This window comes from Haplochromis burtoni, unplaced genomic scaffold, assembly GCF_018398535.1.
Source record: "Haplochromis burtoni strain Fernald_Lab_line unplaced genomic scaffold, NCSU_Asbu1 Contig_265, whole genome shotgun sequence".
Lineage (NCBI taxonomy): Eukaryota > Metazoa > Chordata > Actinopteri > Cichliformes > Cichlidae > Haplochromis > Haplochromis burtoni.
Genome location: NW_024582626.1, coordinates 721,299 through 737,690, shown reverse-complemented (window position 1 = coordinate 737,690; position 16,392 = coordinate 721,299). Strand labels below are relative to the sequence as shown.

Genomic DNA, 16,392 nt, shown 5'->3' with positions numbered 1-16,392 from the left:
GAGAGAGAGAGAGAGAGAGAGCACGAGAGAGGGAAGCTCACAGGGATAGACGGATGCTGAAGGAAAAAGGAGCTGAGATCTATCATCTGCAAGGCAGGAAGAGGGTGCCATGCTCTGACAACAACCCACATCCTCGTGCACACACACACGCAGACACACACGCATATCAGTACCACCCTTGGTGTGAATTTCATTCCCATCAGGGTGCATGTTTTCCTGTCTGAGGTCTTTGTATTGCTGCCACCGTGGGTGTCTGCGCTTGGTTTGTGTGTTTGTGTATGTGTGTGTATATCCCTAACCTTCCACTGCATGCATAATGTCAACCATGCACTTGGTGTAATTGCTTATGTTGATGCTCACGCGTCATTTTGTGTAAATGCGTGTATAGCACATTATGTGTGCTATGTGGGTGTATGCATGTGTGTGTGTCTGTGGTGAAGTCTGGCAGCTGCGGCAGAGTCACCGGGGAGAAGATGTGGTTGCGAAGAAGAGTTGAAGGTCGGTGCAGTAAATGAGGTCAGCCTGAATAAATGAACACTAATAAACACCAACATCGCAGCTCTGAGTGTATATTAAGCAGATGAATACATCTCCAGAAAGTACATTCTGTTATTCAGCAACATGGCAGATCTGATGTAGGTGGTGTCTTATAGCTCTGCAGTTTGTTTTTTTTAACCGAGTCATCTTCCACTCAAAAATAGAGCGAGAGAGCCACAAGCCCGCCAGTTTACCCACACAGATAGATTCCCAGACAGAGCAGAAGGTTTGTTTTTCGTGCCAGCTCCACCTCTGAACTGCTGTTGTCTCTGAACCAGTCTATCTTCCTCCACTACATTTAGCTTTGTCGTGTGCCCTGCCAAGGTTTCTGGAGGTCAGTGCAACAGAAACAGCTCCATCTCTGCTCTCTTTTCTTTTCTTTTTTTTTCATTCTGTGTCTCTGACCAGCTCTATAAAATCTCTCTGCTGCATTTGTTTCTTGTTTGGCTCTCATAACCCTGCAATTACAATCCTCGTAAGAAAGCACGCTGTAATTTTGCACTGCAGAGGGAAACGTCTGCACTTCTGTCTTTCCGAGTATCCCCGGCTGCCTGCGGACCCTCGGTTTGATCGCCTGGAGGTTCACTCAGCTGATGTGCTGCAGTGCCCTTGAGCATGACACTGAATTGAAGTCTGCTGAGCCACAACTTTCCCATAAGTCGCTGCCCTCATTCTTGCTTTCCTCTGTTTCTCTCCCACTTTCATTTCCTTTCTCCTCCCCGGCTGTGCAGGAATGGCAGAGCGTGTTCAGGGGTGCGTAGAGTTTTCCTCCTCTTTGTTTTTGTGAAGTGAAATATTTTCAATAAAAGATATTACAGAATCTCTTCCTCTCAGGTATCAGCGGCTCTACTGCACTCAGCTACAGATGGTGGAACAGGAAGTCATGCATGGACTAGGGGGAATTCTTCATGCAGATGTCATGTCATGTGTGTAGGTGTGAAACAAAGAAAGAATATTGATCCGTTCTTGTCACTTTATTCCAGTAAAAGCTGGCATTCCAAACTACTGCAATAACTGTGCTTTTTATTTATTTCTTTATTTTCAAATAATGCAGCAGAGAGCGGGAAAGTGTGATTTTTTTTTATCATCTACTCTTTGTCAAACACCAAAATCCAATAATGCTTTATAATGCACTGCTAAAGGGGCTGTCACATTGGGGGATTAAAGAATTAGTCAGTCTTCCCCCCAAGGCTCATGCGCTCTATCTACCACTTGGTGGCAGCACAGGCACAGCTTTGACAGTCCATCCAGTCTCAGGCTTGTTGCCGTGGATGAGTGGGGAGGCTGAGGGCCCCACCGTAAACACTGGTGTGTGTGTGTGTGTGGCCCTCAGCGGGTCCTGCCACCCGGATCGTCCTGCAACCCATCAAGCTCAGCTGCCCGCTTTGAAGCTGCTGAGACTCTGCTCTGTCCTCCCACACAAGGAGAGCGGATTCTTTTCCCTTACACTGCGCAGATGTAGCGAGGTGAGGCCGGCCCAGTGATCATGCGAGATATCATAATTCTCTCTAAGGAGACATTTCGGTGCAAGTTCCTGTTTTCAACTTCATCCCTGAAACAGTGCTGCAACTTTGCTTTATGTATCCACGAGGCCTCATAGCGCAAGCTCCTGCTGTTCTGTGAGGCGCTTTGCGTCTGGAGTAATCACTCCTGTAGGAAGTAGCTTTGCGGGGACATTTGAATGAAAAATCCTTGTAAAACTGCATCTGGATTGTGTTTTTCCAATACGATCCTGCCTCAGTGCCACATGTGATGCTTAGTCAATACATTGAGGGCGCTCTTGCTCTTTCGTCACTTTCAGGGGCGCACGTTGGTGAGCATTTAGAGAGCTAGTGGTGGTGGAGGGGGTTCTTGTTCGGCGTTTGAAAGGAGGCAGAATAGAGTGCCAGGGAGTCCAAAGGTCCGAGTTAGGAGAAGGGAGAAGGGGGGCCGAGACTCTAAAAGGAGGAGGAAAGAGGAGGTGCTGAAAGGGACTCGATACCGCCCCCGCCGACAAAGCCTGGAAGAATTGCGCTCCGTCAGTGCGCCCTGCCTGCCAGTCGGAGGATGGGGATTTTTTTTCTCCTTTCCATTCATCCATGCCCCTTTTTTCCCTCCTCCTCCTCCTCCTCCTCTCAAACAAGCCAGTCGGTCTGTCAATGTGCTGCGAGCGTTAGGACGAGTCAAAGCAGTGGGATTTTGAGGCAGAGAGACGGAGGAGATAACGAATGAAGCGCTTTTCCATGACCGAGAAGCGACGCGTCCTGCTCTCCAAATGATGCGCCGCATCAGATAATTTCCAGCCGGGACTGATGCTCACAACTCGCATCTTATTATTATTAATATTATTTTTTCCTTTCTATCACTTCAAAACTTTCACGTTGGCCTGTGTGTGACATTATTAGAGTGGAGATGCTTTTCTAGCGCTTTGATTTATTCCTCTCAGTTTCTTTGAATTGATTCTTGGATTTATCGTCGATTTCGGATCTTTTTTATGATTATTATTTTTCAGCGCGTCTATTAAGGATTTACAACCCGTGTGTGTTTGCTTTTGATTCCATAAAGAGGCCACTAAGGATTGTAACGCGCACTGACTGAACCCGCCGAGCATCAACACGTCTTTATGAGGATGGAGCTGTGGACACGAGTAACATCTTTTCCATTTTAAACGTTTCACCCTCACACTTTTGACCTGGTTTTGATTGCGCCCTTCTGCCACACTGACAGTATTTCTTTTCCCCGGTTCCTCTCTGATATGCTGGAAGCTAGATATTCTTGCGAGGAAACAAGGTAATGGGAGAGAAATCGCACAGAGTCGGCACAGAGAACAAGGGAACATTGTTCGGAAAAAAAGACAATCAGGGCGCACCGAAAGGCTACAGAGTTAGAGGCTGGGTGGCAATCATTTTTTCTTTTAAATATTTTTGATTCCGTGGAGTTACCTTTCAGCCGAGGAGCGCAGTTTTTGGAGAAATAAAAGGGAAGGACAGATTAACGAGGAAAGTCATGGGATTGGCACAGAATTAGTGCAACTGTGGACGCGCAGAAATCGTTTTTGGACACCCAGAAGCGCGGATTGAACAAGTTTCTTTTTCCCCTCGCACATTTCAGTGCGTGTGCTGTGATCGCTTACAATCTGCCACATTTCGGATCCATGAGGTTGTGCAGAGCGGGCTTTGGCTTCACACTTTGACTGTCCTCTACCTATAGCCTGATCGGCTGTAGCCGCGCATCTATTGTTTTGAGAGTCCCCCCTCGTGTGCAACAGCATCGAAACCGCAGAAAAGATCTTGCTTTTAAATGGGGCCGCATATGCTGGGTGTCAGGGTTGAGATGGCGTGTCGAAGAAGTGGGAATGGATTGGGGATCCTGCTGGTATTCTTACTGGATTTACTGGGGACGACAGCCAGCAACCTGGAGCCCATCTACTGGAATTCCCTGAACGAAAGGTAAGAGCGCTCGCAGACCTCACAGTTTCACTGGCTGACTTAATTGTAGGGTTGATCTTGAAGTTCTCCAAGCATGCTTGGGGAAAACTGATTTTTTTGTGGTTTCATTGCATGCGACGGGAGAATCATGAAACGTTTTATGAACGCAAGAAACTGAGTGCACTGCTGAGCGGTAATGCGACATGACACAGGCGATAAAGAAGAAAATAAAGTTGGATAAAGGCAGAAATTCACCACAAAGTGCAGGCCTAACTCGGAATATTGATTTTTTTTTCTGTGAAGGCTGCCATTCTGACAGCTTGTTGGAGTGTCTTTAAAAAAGCACCTTCATCACCGTCTGTTGGATAAGGTCAGAAATTCGTTACAGAGTGCAGGCCTACAGCAGACTGCCCCTCTTACACTGCTGATTTTTCTCAGTCAGGGTTCCTTTTGGACAGTTTTTTGCGGTATCTAAAGAAGAAAAAAATAAGACTATTTCGTCATTGTTGTATTCACTCTCAGTATTGTTTGCTCAGTCTAAACTGTGATCTGATAAATGCTGCTGCTCTGCATTTGTCACACTGATTATTGTTCCTGGTCCAGCTGCAGCGCCTCTAAAAGTCCCCGTGAGCTCTAAGGCCGTAGATGGAAGCTGTGTGTGTAGGATGATAAAGACTTGTGTGATGCTCTAATTGCTGTTGCTGGATGACCTTGATTAAAGTCCAGGGTAGCACTCCCTTCCTCCTTTTGGACCTCAGGCCTGTCAAACACCCAGTCTGCACACTTTGCCCGAGCTCATTTGCATTTTCTTTCCTCCTCCTTTTCCTCACGGAGAAGGTGTCAGGCATTAGCTGAGGAAATGCCATTTTAAACACCTCTCTGCTGTCCAGCCTTAATGACTGACACCACTTTTCTCACACCTCTGCCAATTTCCCTGTGTCTGAATGGACCTGCTGGCTGTGAGGAGGAGGAGGTGGTGGTGGAAGAGGGGAGGTGGAGAATAACAAGGCGGCTTGTATGGAAGGGAAAAGAGGGGAGTTTTTTTTTTTTCCTTCAGTGACACAAAGATTCATTTCTGCAAATCCTAGCTACATTTCTGTTGGCAAATTGGAACAATGATATTTTGCAGCTTGATAAACACTTCTGTGCAGGCTATCAGCATGGAGCACCGCTCCAGAATAGCTCCCATTTCTTCTAAGTACACTTTATAGAAGGGAGAAAAAAAAACACAAGAGAAAATTGACTCACTTATGCCAACCGGGCCCCCCCGAGACAGCTTTAACTCACACCCATGCCAGGGGCTTTTTCAGAGACTAACAGGTTTTTAATGCGTCCGTGCGCTGGAGGCTACGTCCTGCCCAGTTTCTCCACTTCTCCACAGATGTGACTGTGCGTGGGCCCCTGCTGTGGAGCCAGGCATGAAGCCCTTAATGAGGGCTTTTTGTCAGCAGTGGGTGGATTCGCCCAACAGGGAGTAGAGTTGGACACGGGAGGGTAATTTCCACAGAGAAGCTCACAGCCTGGGCTTTTGAAGCCTTACAGGTGATTCCACGCTATTGTCTCCTAATGGAGTTTAGTGTTAGGTGGGTGTTAGGGCTCAGTGAATGGGCCCGGCTCGCAATTAGACGGGCGGTGGCTTTGACGCCACACTCTGCTGTCATTTCCACAGATTTGCTCGCTCATATATCCATCCAAAATACAAAAAGCCCTTTTCTTTTTATACTATGAAGCTTATTCACGAAGCTTACTATTCATAGTTAATCAGCTTAGTCATTCCTCCAGTTTATTTTCTTGGCCCTTTTTCATGCTGTCGTGTACTTGTTTCTCCTTGCTCTCTACGTGACATGAGCAGCACTCTAGTATCAGCTGCCTCGGGGCAGAATAGGTTTTGGCCCTGGGCTGAAATATGTTAAGAGCCCGCTGCTTGTCTAAATAGTCTGCTTCTTCCAAGGACACGCTTCTGGAAGACACACACACACACACACAGGTGGTTTCAGAAATGAGGTGAAAAGTAAGCAGAAGCTGCAGCAATCAGAGCACACGTATGGTTCACATCTTGTCTGTGTAGTAAATGGGGTGTCACATTGTTAACCTCTGGACCTTTGCTGCGTATGCCTCTTTGAAGTTTGGACCATCCACTTGCAGCTTCCCCTCCACCTCTCCTCCCATCTTTTCTTCCATCCTCTGTCTTATATTCTCTCCTTCTCACGCCTCAGTATCCACTGCTTCTCTTTTTTTTTCTGCAGGGATGCATAAATTCTAATATCAGCCTAATATCAGCCTAATATCAGTAGTGCAGGTATGGACTGATACCAGCCTAGCAAACTGTGATATTGGCACCTTGTTTTTTTTGCAATTATCATCTGTGCCACATCATTTGTGAGCTGGCTAAGTGTTCCAACTGAAAGCTTTAAATCAGGGCAGTTGTGCAATTTTGTTGTTTCCCTTGGAATAAACAAGGAGGTAAACTAACGGGGAAAAACATGGTGGATTGTTTTAAACATCCATATTGGCCTGGAATTTTACAATCAAAGCATCTCTTCTCATTCCCCCCCTCTTCTGTCCCTCTATTATTCTCTCCCTCTTTTCCCTACTGTCACTCTCCGTCTGTCTCTATCTCTTGCACCCCCGCCCCACCACCACCACCTCGGTGCAGTGACCAGACGTAGCAAATTGGAAACATGTGTCACATCCAGCCGCTAATTATGACGCTACAGCAGCCACAGACGCACCCAAAAAATGTGCGAGGGATGACAGAGGTGAGGAGGAAAAGCAGGCATCTGTGGGTGCTTTTGAGGGAGGATGGGAGGGGGGTGGGTGCTCAGCTGCCAGATTAATTCCTTAAATATAATATCAGAATGCACCAGGACATCCACCTTTTTTTATAGACCCCTCCACGGGTTGATGCTACCACAGCCTGACAAGAAGCCTTCCTGGAGGAATATAAACAGAGACAGGTGCTGGGAGGTGAAAGAGAAACACCGAGCGGCGGGGAGAGCAGAGCGGGGGGTGGAGACGGCCCTAACCCTAAGTAAATCAATACCAGTTAAGTCTCAAGTGCCAATACAGGTTCTGCTTGAGGAAGAGGGAACTGAACCAGAACGATCACCTTGGGAAGAGCTCCTCCTCAGACATATATTATCCTTATCTCAGCATCTCGTATTATCGGCCTTACACGGCCACCCTAATGAAAGATCGAAACTTACATTACTGCTTGGGAGTTTGGGTGGGGGGAGGGGCGAAGATGGCGTGCCTGGCAGGAGGGTGGCAGGTGACCCAAACACACACACATGCACAGAGAGACGAGGATGCTGGCTTCGGCCACTCATCTGATCATGACATATGGACTTTTGTAGTTTCTGGAACCTTTTTGCAAGTCTGATTTCAGCGTCTGTTCTTAATGCCAAAAAAAGCGCTCATTCACCCCTCCTTTACTCGCACTCTCTCCCTTTTTTCCTCTCCTCTTTACACGCTTTCGTAAACGGCTGTAGATTATTGTAAACGGCTGCTGAGGGTGGGCGTCTCCCGGTTTGCTGCTTGCGGTGACTTGTAATACAACTATTCCCCCTAAGATCCACATTAAAATTTAATCCCCCTCCACCCCACCACCACCACCCTTCCCGTTTCTCAATAATTCATTAATCGTTGGCTAATTGGCGCCGGATAAAAGACTAGCTAACTAGGCTAAGTGTTTCAACTGCAAAAAAAAAAAAAAAGCCGCCAGAGAGAGAGAGAGAGACTGGTGGAGTCACCGCCACAAATGTGTTTTTGGTTGAGGAGGTTATTCTTATTATGGAATAGGTGTTAGTAGGTCATATCACGGGAGCAGCATTCCAGCACCCGTTTACAGATTGTTTGTATATTTAAAAGCCCACACCCGTTTACACCCATCCTGTAGGTTTTGACTTCATGAATAATTCATGCTCGGAGGCCTTTTTCCGGGCTGTGTGGGTAAGGAAGCAGGAGCCTGGTAAGCCTACATGTATCCTTGGGCGAAATGATTAGACAATATCCACTGGGTATAGCGTTTTTTTATTTTTCTTATTTTTAGGAAGAAGTGCAGAAAAAAAAAGGAATGTGGCCGAGAGAGGAGGCGAGATCAAAATGATATGGACCGTATTGCTCGAGTTAAAGCAACGGGGCAGCAGGCCTCTTCCCCCCCCCACCGCCTTGTTTCCTCCCTCCCTTGCTCTCTCTCTCTCTTCCTACCGTCACTCTTCCCCCTCGGTGAAAAAAAGGAGTGTGTGTAAGTTTACGAGCTGAGAGCAACAGGAGCTGTGAAAAGAGCTTTCAGCTGATGTGGCAGAATGGAAAGGCCAGGGGAAGGAGAAAAAGGAGGCAGCCAATCCGACCAGAGGCAGCAATCTTTTCTCCTTTTCCCTCTTTCCTTCTTCCTTTGTTCGGGCAGATGGACACACAGGTAAGGGGTTTGACTATGAAAACACAGACATGCAAACAGACGTATCTATTGCATCTGCATACACACACATATTATACACAAATGAGCCTCGGGAGGCTCGACCTCCTCCTCCCCCCATCACTGTTGGACACATGTGTAAAGAGTGTGTGGTCCTAATCTATCTCCTTTGTAGCGTGTGCTAGTGAGCAATAAACACACACCTTTACCACTAGACTAGACAGGAGGGCAGATGTGCGCACACACACAGTAGAGGTGAGGAAACTGGCACGTGTCACGGGCTGTTGTTCCACTCGGAATTCATTCATTATTTTATCACTCGATTATAAGTTTATTTGGCAGGGGCAGTGCACATTCATCAACATCACAACAGCTATAAAGCGCTGTTGTAAATATGCTGGGGTTAGCTAAAGAACTAATTTACTTCCCCGGTCCCTTGGACTTTTTCGAAGTGACTTTGGGATTTTTGGTAATTGTTAAAAGTGCTGATGATTGGGATGAAGGAGATTAAAAGCGTGCGGCTGGCTGGGCTGGTTGAAAAATGTTGGAACACATGAAAAAACAAGCAACTTTCTTCCCTGCAAGCATTCACAAAAACACACAGACATACACACACACGCTCACAGGCATAGTGGTGGTAACAGTAATCCAGGCCGGAGGTCTGACGGGGTCACATGTGTCCCCAACATCACCGGGCAGAGTGCCCTGGGTGGCTGAACCCAGAACCCCTGAGCGAGGCCCGCCAACACACACACACAGACACACACAGGCCTTCTCATTAGCTTGCTTCACAGCACACCCTTCTAAGCAGGATCATCCAATCCTCCTGGCAGCATTTGGACTGGGCCAGGTCAATCCCCCTCTCCCTCCCCCGGGTGACACAGAGGGAGCAGACTGGTGGATTGGGAAGCCAGTACCAAAGTGTGTGTGGATTTTATACGCCAGAGGGGTGTGCAGTATAAGGGCAACCTCTGTCACTGTGTTGAGCAACTCCTCTATCCTGCCTTTTATTTGCCCTTGAGTCTTCCTCGAGCCCCCTTCTTCTCTTTACTCCTCCTCCCTCCGAACTCCTTTGCTCTTCAGTTTAGAGTCTTCTAGCTCTGCGGCTGCATCCTCACAACATTTGGGTTGGGTACGTTGTTGCAGCTACAGCTAGCTAAACAGTATAGCGGCGGGGAGGCAGCTGACACTCTTGTCATTTTGTGTGCCGGGATTCTGCCTTGTGACAGAGAGGATGTGGTGGCATGTGTGCGTTTGTGCCCTGAATACTAAACTGTGTGTTGAGATCCCCGAGCTCTAGGCTGCTCTGTAAATGGCATGTGCAAATCCGCTTCCCATCAAGTGGTTTATGGTGGTGCTGAAATCTTTGTTTCCTCAAAAAATTATTTCTAGATACTAGTGTAGTCTCAAATTACGTGTCAGCTATGTCACACTAGCTACACGTGTGTGTGGTTTTACCTGAAAAAGATATGCTACTCTGTTAGCTGGTTAACTAGCTAGCTAGCTAGCAAGCATTTCGTTGCAGGAGCTGACGGTACTTCCTCTTTCTATTTTTGGCTAGTCTCTGCTTTTTAACAGTTAAGAGTAGCCTATCCAGGTAATTGATGTAGCTCCACCTGCCACCCACAAAATACCACAGCATTGTTTACAACATGTTTCAAGTCTTGATTTCTGTTGACACCAAACTGAGTTATTCTCAGCGCGGCGGCTGACTTCATTTCCATGTTTTAAGGCTAGATTGTTAGCGCTAAAATTAACTGGTAGAAAAACATTTTTTGCAACACCTGTTTGGTGCTTTTACAACTGTTCTCCCCGCAGGCAGTTGAGGTGGAGTCCTCTTTTGCATAGACCTATACAGTTACGCAGAGCTTGTAAAATGCAAAACAAAAGACAAATGTTTTCTTTTCCCTTATCTTGCTCTCTCAACAGCCAGAATGCATTCCAGTTTCGGGCTTTACATCCTGTCACTTTCATCAACACCGCAACTCCATCACTCTCCCCTCGCCATCTCCCGGTGGACGTCAGCGCGGAGCTTTGATTGGTCGCAGGCTCAAAATGGTTTTGTAACTGAATGCTAAGAGAGAGCGCGCGTGTGTGCGCCTGCACACAAGAGAGACAAATGAGCGGGGTTTGTCAGCGGACAGCTGTGCCTTGTCACAGCTGAAGTCTTGCCAAACATCTTCGACCGATATGAGCAGGAGGGCAAAAATAGAAGAAGTGGGTGTTGTCAGGGTGAGATGAGGCAAAGATAGAGGAGACAGGACGAGAGCAGAGAGCTGACACCAAAAAACAGCCATGAAAGACAGTGAAGAGGGAGATGGATTATTTGGCAGCACAACCAGGTCTGACAGAGGTACTGGATGATGTGACATGTCCCAGCTAGCGAGAGTGACTGATGATCTATAGGTCACCACAATGACTAGCTGCTTCCTGCTCAACTTCAACCGAGCCAGGCCCTCATTTCTCATTACTGACACGTCCCATAATATTTATCCCTGTGAAGTCCAGCGTGAAACCTGGTAAGCTTTAAAGGAATTCATTGACTTTTTGAGCAGAATAAGCTCTTTGATCAACTTAGCACGGAGCGATTAAGAGACTGGCAGCTGTTTCCCCTCCTGGTATTTACTTCTACAGTTTATATGATAAGATGCAAACACACGCAGTGGTTAAACTTCACATAAAGCAAGCTCACGGAGGCAGAAATGATGCCAAATGCTTCGTAGCAGAACAACGTGTTGATGGAGTTAATTTGCCAAAAGCTAAATCAATTCCTTTTAAAATAAAGCTACTTTTCCACTGTACAATCAATACTTGAAGTTCACTTTACTCCAGGATAAAGCGCTGTAATTTACATTTAGTGGTGAACCCGCTTTGTCTCATCTTCTTTAGCCGACTTGTGCTGCGCTTTCTGATTTTTACACACATGCGTTGCTTTCAGTGCCGTGTGTGGGCGAAAACAGGGATAATAATACGGCAAAGATTTTCTTAGCCGTTGTAAGAGTCATGCTTCGTATTCAAAAGTCAACTTGCATTCTGGTCTTTTGAGGCTTCAGTCAAATGATGTCTCTGCCTCGTCTTTGATGGATTTCATCCCCCGCAATCATTCCCATTCTTTGATTGAGTGAACTGTACTCGGAAACCTGACATTTACCGGGACCCTTTCATTTTCATTGTACTCCAGGATAGCTTAGGTGGAACGCAATCTCGCCAAATCATGTCGGGGGATAACAAAAAGTACACAGTCGAACGGCGAAATGGACCCAGAAATGCGATACAGCCAGCCAGTAGCTGCAGTTGTAAATGATGAAGTGGCTACAGGTGGAGTTTTCTTTAAATATCTCATTTTACATTTATATTTTTGGCATAAGAAGCTGTTATCCGGAGATTTGCAGAAAGCACACGGAGCCGCAAAAGTAAGCAGACATGAATCACACTGCCTGCAAGGAGCCCGGTTACAAAGCAGAACAGCTATTCAGTGCTGAGCTACAAAATGATGCATGGCTTTTATTTGTGTGTGTGTGTGTAGGGAGGAGGGCGATGTAGCGGGTGTGGAGAGATGTTTGGTCTCTTGTGTGAGAGATGTAGGGACTTGTTACTCCAAAGCATCTTAGCTTTAAGATAATCTTTACCCTCTTCACTCACAATAGGTCAGAGATGATCTTCATGCTAAGAGGCTTTGGTGGGGGAACCCTGCGTGCTGGTATGGCCCTCTGCAATAACAGCCAGTCATCTTGAAACCCGGCCCAGTAATAAACGGCCACATTTATTACTCCACATATGCACAGTCCTGCTTCTCCTACCTCAGATCTTTTGCAATATTCTCCACGGCTGACTCCCACCACCTTGATGATTTTTCCAGCCTTCACGCTTTCTTCCTCCTAGGATGCTTGTGCGTGTGTGCGCACATATGCATACTTCTAATTAGGAGTTAAAAGACCGTACAGTAAGCGTAGTCCATCTGGCTTTGGCATTAGCCCATTGTTGCTATAGTCTACGGGGAAACTGACCTTGGCGAGCAGCGCGAGGGGGAAAAATCACGCTCCATTTCCTGGGTTCTGTAGAACATTTAATTTAAGTGGGACTGACATTAAAAATGCATCGTTATGATGGAAATGTAAGATTAGGTTGAACTCCTCTGCTTTCAGATGCACACGGGCCTCACGTGAGGGAAGCTTAGCAGCCACTGAACGCTATCAGTGTATCTCAGTTTATAGAAATCACATGCTGAGATGGAAGTCGATATAGGCACGTCTCAGGTCTCACGGGCCATCCCGCCGACCCCGTCCTTTGGGCTGTTACTTCATATAAATATATAAAGAGAGGCTGAGCTGTAACTTCAGTGGTCATCTGACATAAAAACTATGTGTACAGAATCATAATTGGAAACCTCTTAAAACATGCTGCTGTTTTCTTCATTCTGCACATGTGTAGCTGTCTGCTGCCACTTGGGGGCAGCGTCAAAAATATGTGGATTAACCGGTAACGTGAGCTACTCTGTTTGTTTGCGTTGCTTTTCTTTAGTCATCCTCCTGCCATGGGAAAGGCAAGGAGTCAGAGGTACAAAAGCTTCTTTGCAGCAGAGCGAAGCAGAGTGTTCGACAAATAAAACTGTGCACTGCAACCTTTGTCTGCGCTTCTCATCTGTGCTTCTTTGGACTTTGCTGATCTTTTGCGCTTTCTGTGGCGAACTCTGATGCTCATTATTTTTTTCCCCCGCTCGAGCCACTCAGCATTGAGCCGATGCAACAAAGTTGTCATAGCTTTGTTTTGTCTTTTCATTAGTTTTAAATGAACTCATTTAACTAACTTCAATGTGTTTCCAGAGAGGGGTTTACACACTTTTTATCTAAAAATGTTTTAGTTGAGATGTTACTTTACTTTTCGTTTTAAAACAATATGATTTTGTTTGTCAGGGGCAAAAATTTAAAAGGTTATAAATAGTTAACACAAACGCAAACAGACTCCTTTGTTAAGTCAGTTGACACAGTTGTGCAGACGTCCCAGTCTTAACAGAAAACAGACATGCTAAATCTCCTTTGGGTTGCAGTGTTGACACATTAGACCAAACGGTCAAAGAGGAAAACTGAAAGCAGTTCCCGCACATGTGCACAATGTTGAGTTCATTTGCTAGCTATTTTTTTTTAGCTATTAGCTATGTTTAGCTAAGTGTTTTGTCCCAGCTAATTTTGTTTTATGTAACTAAAACAACCGCGCTCCCCATAACATATCACAGGCCACGTACTTGGATGTTGCAGGGCAGAGTCCCAGCGGCCTCTGCGTTTGTCTCATAATCCTTTCCCCCGCGTAGTCGGAGAGGTTCGCAAAGGGATATTAAAGCAAAGCAAGTCTGTGTCGACTTCCTGCTAAATCCTCCAAAAGCTCAGCAATTCACACCACGGATCCTGTTTGTGTGATTCTGAAGACTGGAACAATTAGTTGCAGTCATAACTGGTTATACCAGATCTAGAAAAGCTGTAGCAGCAAAATCCCAAAGTGTATGGGGTTTCATATAATTGCTTATATGTTCTAGTTTTAATTTGCAAGAGGAAGAGTGTGTTACCTTTTTTTTTGGTTTGTCATCAGTTGAAGCGCTGCATTGTTCACCGAGACTGAAAAAAAAAATGATTCAGTCTCAGGTTTATGAACCCCTTTCAGACCTGCAATGAATAAACTCAAAAATGCATGGCTGTCAAACGAAAACAAGGTGGCTTCTCCCACTTCCTGAAAAGCAGACATTTTCCCGATAGAAGTATTCCACCCTGAAGCAATGATTTAAGGCCGTGTACTAAAGTGAACTAGCTGACTGCCTCCAAATGCTCTTTTTCTTTTTTGCAGCAGCGACATATGGAGTGCACTGCAGCGCTTTGTTGTCTAGCACAAGTAACTCTAACAAGATCCATCTTGTTACAGACAGAGTGGTGAAGTGGATTGTTGTTGCCCCTTCCACATCCCATCATCTGATACCCCAGCTCTGGCTTTAATACACCGCTGTGTGTGCGAGCTGCTTTCTAGCGTTTTTTAACTCCCTCTCTCGTCTTGCTTTTGTCCTCATGTCTCGCAGTCAACCTTAACACACTTCGGCATTCATTTAGATACACTGGCTTACACACATCCAGGCATGCACAGTGGTGAGCTTGTACACACACACACATACTCATGTATGCACAGATGAAAAATGTTATTGCTCCCAGTCCTGGAAAAAGTCCAAGTGGAGGGGTTGAGTTTCTTCTGAGGTACACTCCACCGCCCCTCCTCTTTCTATCAGTAGCATATCCCTCACTCCCTTCTTCTTCCAGTCCTCCTTCTCTCTCTCCCTCACTTCTTCCTCCTCCCTCTGCTCCTCTGTGAACAAAAGAGCTCCCCTCGCAGAGCTCCCCACTGAAAGCCCTCACACACACTCGGCTCGCTGGCTTCCCACTCTCCCACACGCACTCTCAGCCCTCTCGTCGTCTGCGAAAACCAGTCCACTTCTCCGCGCTAATCCCCCTTTCATTTCTTTTGTCTTTCCTTTTTTTTTTTTTTTTAACTTTTTACTCATTGCTTGGCTCGCCATCAGTGTAACTTCCCTCCGCTACATATCCAAGCCTTTATCATGTTACAGCCGGTTGGCAGCCAGTAAAATTTATTCCCCCTCTCTCTTTTTTTGTTTTAAATTGCTCTCATTTCTTCCTCCTCTTATTTCTCTTGTTCCTCCCAACAGCTCCGTTTGTGTCTCTTTTTCTTTGTGGGTGGTTTTTTTGATCTGTAGTCTCTGCTTCTTCTCATTCACTCATCATTGTCCGGCAGTAAATAGGCCCTCTGTAGTAAAGACAGAATGAGTGATCATGATTGCCTATCACTGCAGTGTCAGAGTAATTCGGGGGTGACTGTGAACCAACCAGAGCGTGGCTAGCACGCACACACACACACACACACACACGATGTACAACTCCCTTAAAATTCATTGCAAATCAGGAAGCCATTCCCTCATTAGCAACCCTATCTTGAAACCTCCCCTTCTAAAATCTTTCCTCTTCTTTATCAGCCTTGCTCTCCTTTGGAGTGCAGCTGTACTGCAGGTCCCCAGCCACAGGAGGGGGAAAAACAGATGGAACACCCTCCTTTCTATTTTTTTGTAACCTTTCTTGATTCTTCCCTCTCTCCCTCCTTCCCTACAAAGAAAATCAAGCCAGATGAATGCTAGTGCACAATGGTGGTGGGGGGGCGAAAGCCTCTCTCTTCCACAATCTCTCTTTTAGCCAAGCGGCACGACTGCGGGTCACCGTGCCCGTACCTTGGGTGCACGCACGCTTACGCGTACGGACTCCTTATTTCGGTTACGTGGCGCCGATAACCCCTGGCTGTGTGGTCTTGGGTTTTGCTGGCTAACACACACAGCTGCTGTGGTGTTTGTGTTTGGTTCCCTATTTTGTGTGCTTCAGCAAAGCCACCAGTCCCAGTTAGGCCTAGCCCATCTGGAGCCTTAGTCCTGGGTGGCCGTTATATATATATATGTGTGTGTGTGTGTGTGTGTGTGTGTGTGTGTGTGCGCAGTGTGTGTACACAGCTGAATATTGCAACACGTCCAGTCTATGAGGTGTATTCTGGCACTTGGTAAATCGTACACATTATCTGATTTCCCAAATCCTTAATGCAGCTGCTGTAGAGCAGCCAAACATCGGCGCTATCATGCATAAGTGGCGCACTTCAACTGTATTTTTAATGTTATCTCTTTTTAATCAAAACCTTTGCTTTCTCCTTATGTTTCCTCTTAAATTTAATCACTCTTGTGACGGGCGAGCTAACTCTATTATGGCGGTACTTAGCTAGAACAAAAGAATTCACTCAAGGTCTCGTTTAAGTGCTTCTGTACCCTCATGATGCCCTTGCATGCTGAACAGAGGGAGGGTTTTTTTTTAATGTGTGTGTGTGTGCGTGCGTTTCTGCCTGTGTGCAGAAAGTGTGATTGTGTGGATGTCAGGCATGCGTCATGCGTAGGTGTGTATCCGTGCTTGTGTACATGCCCTGCGTGGGTTTGTGTACAACCCCCCC

General features: G+C 46.3%; 1 protein-coding gene across 1 annotated transcript in view; it reads left to right on the top strand.

The window, feature by feature from the left end:
* Positions 1-2,351: 2,351 nt before the first annotated feature.
* Positions 2,352-16,392, top strand: part of efnb3b (ephrin-B3b) — a 90,497-nt gene continuing 76,456 nt past the window's right edge. Inside the window, exon 1 of the mRNA XM_005939197.3 lies at positions 2,352-3,965. Within this exon, the coding sequence (XP_005939259.1) occupies positions 3,817-3,965 (149 nt within the window). The 5' untranslated portion in view covers positions 2,352-3,816. The remainder of the gene's footprint in view (positions 3,966-16,392) is intronic.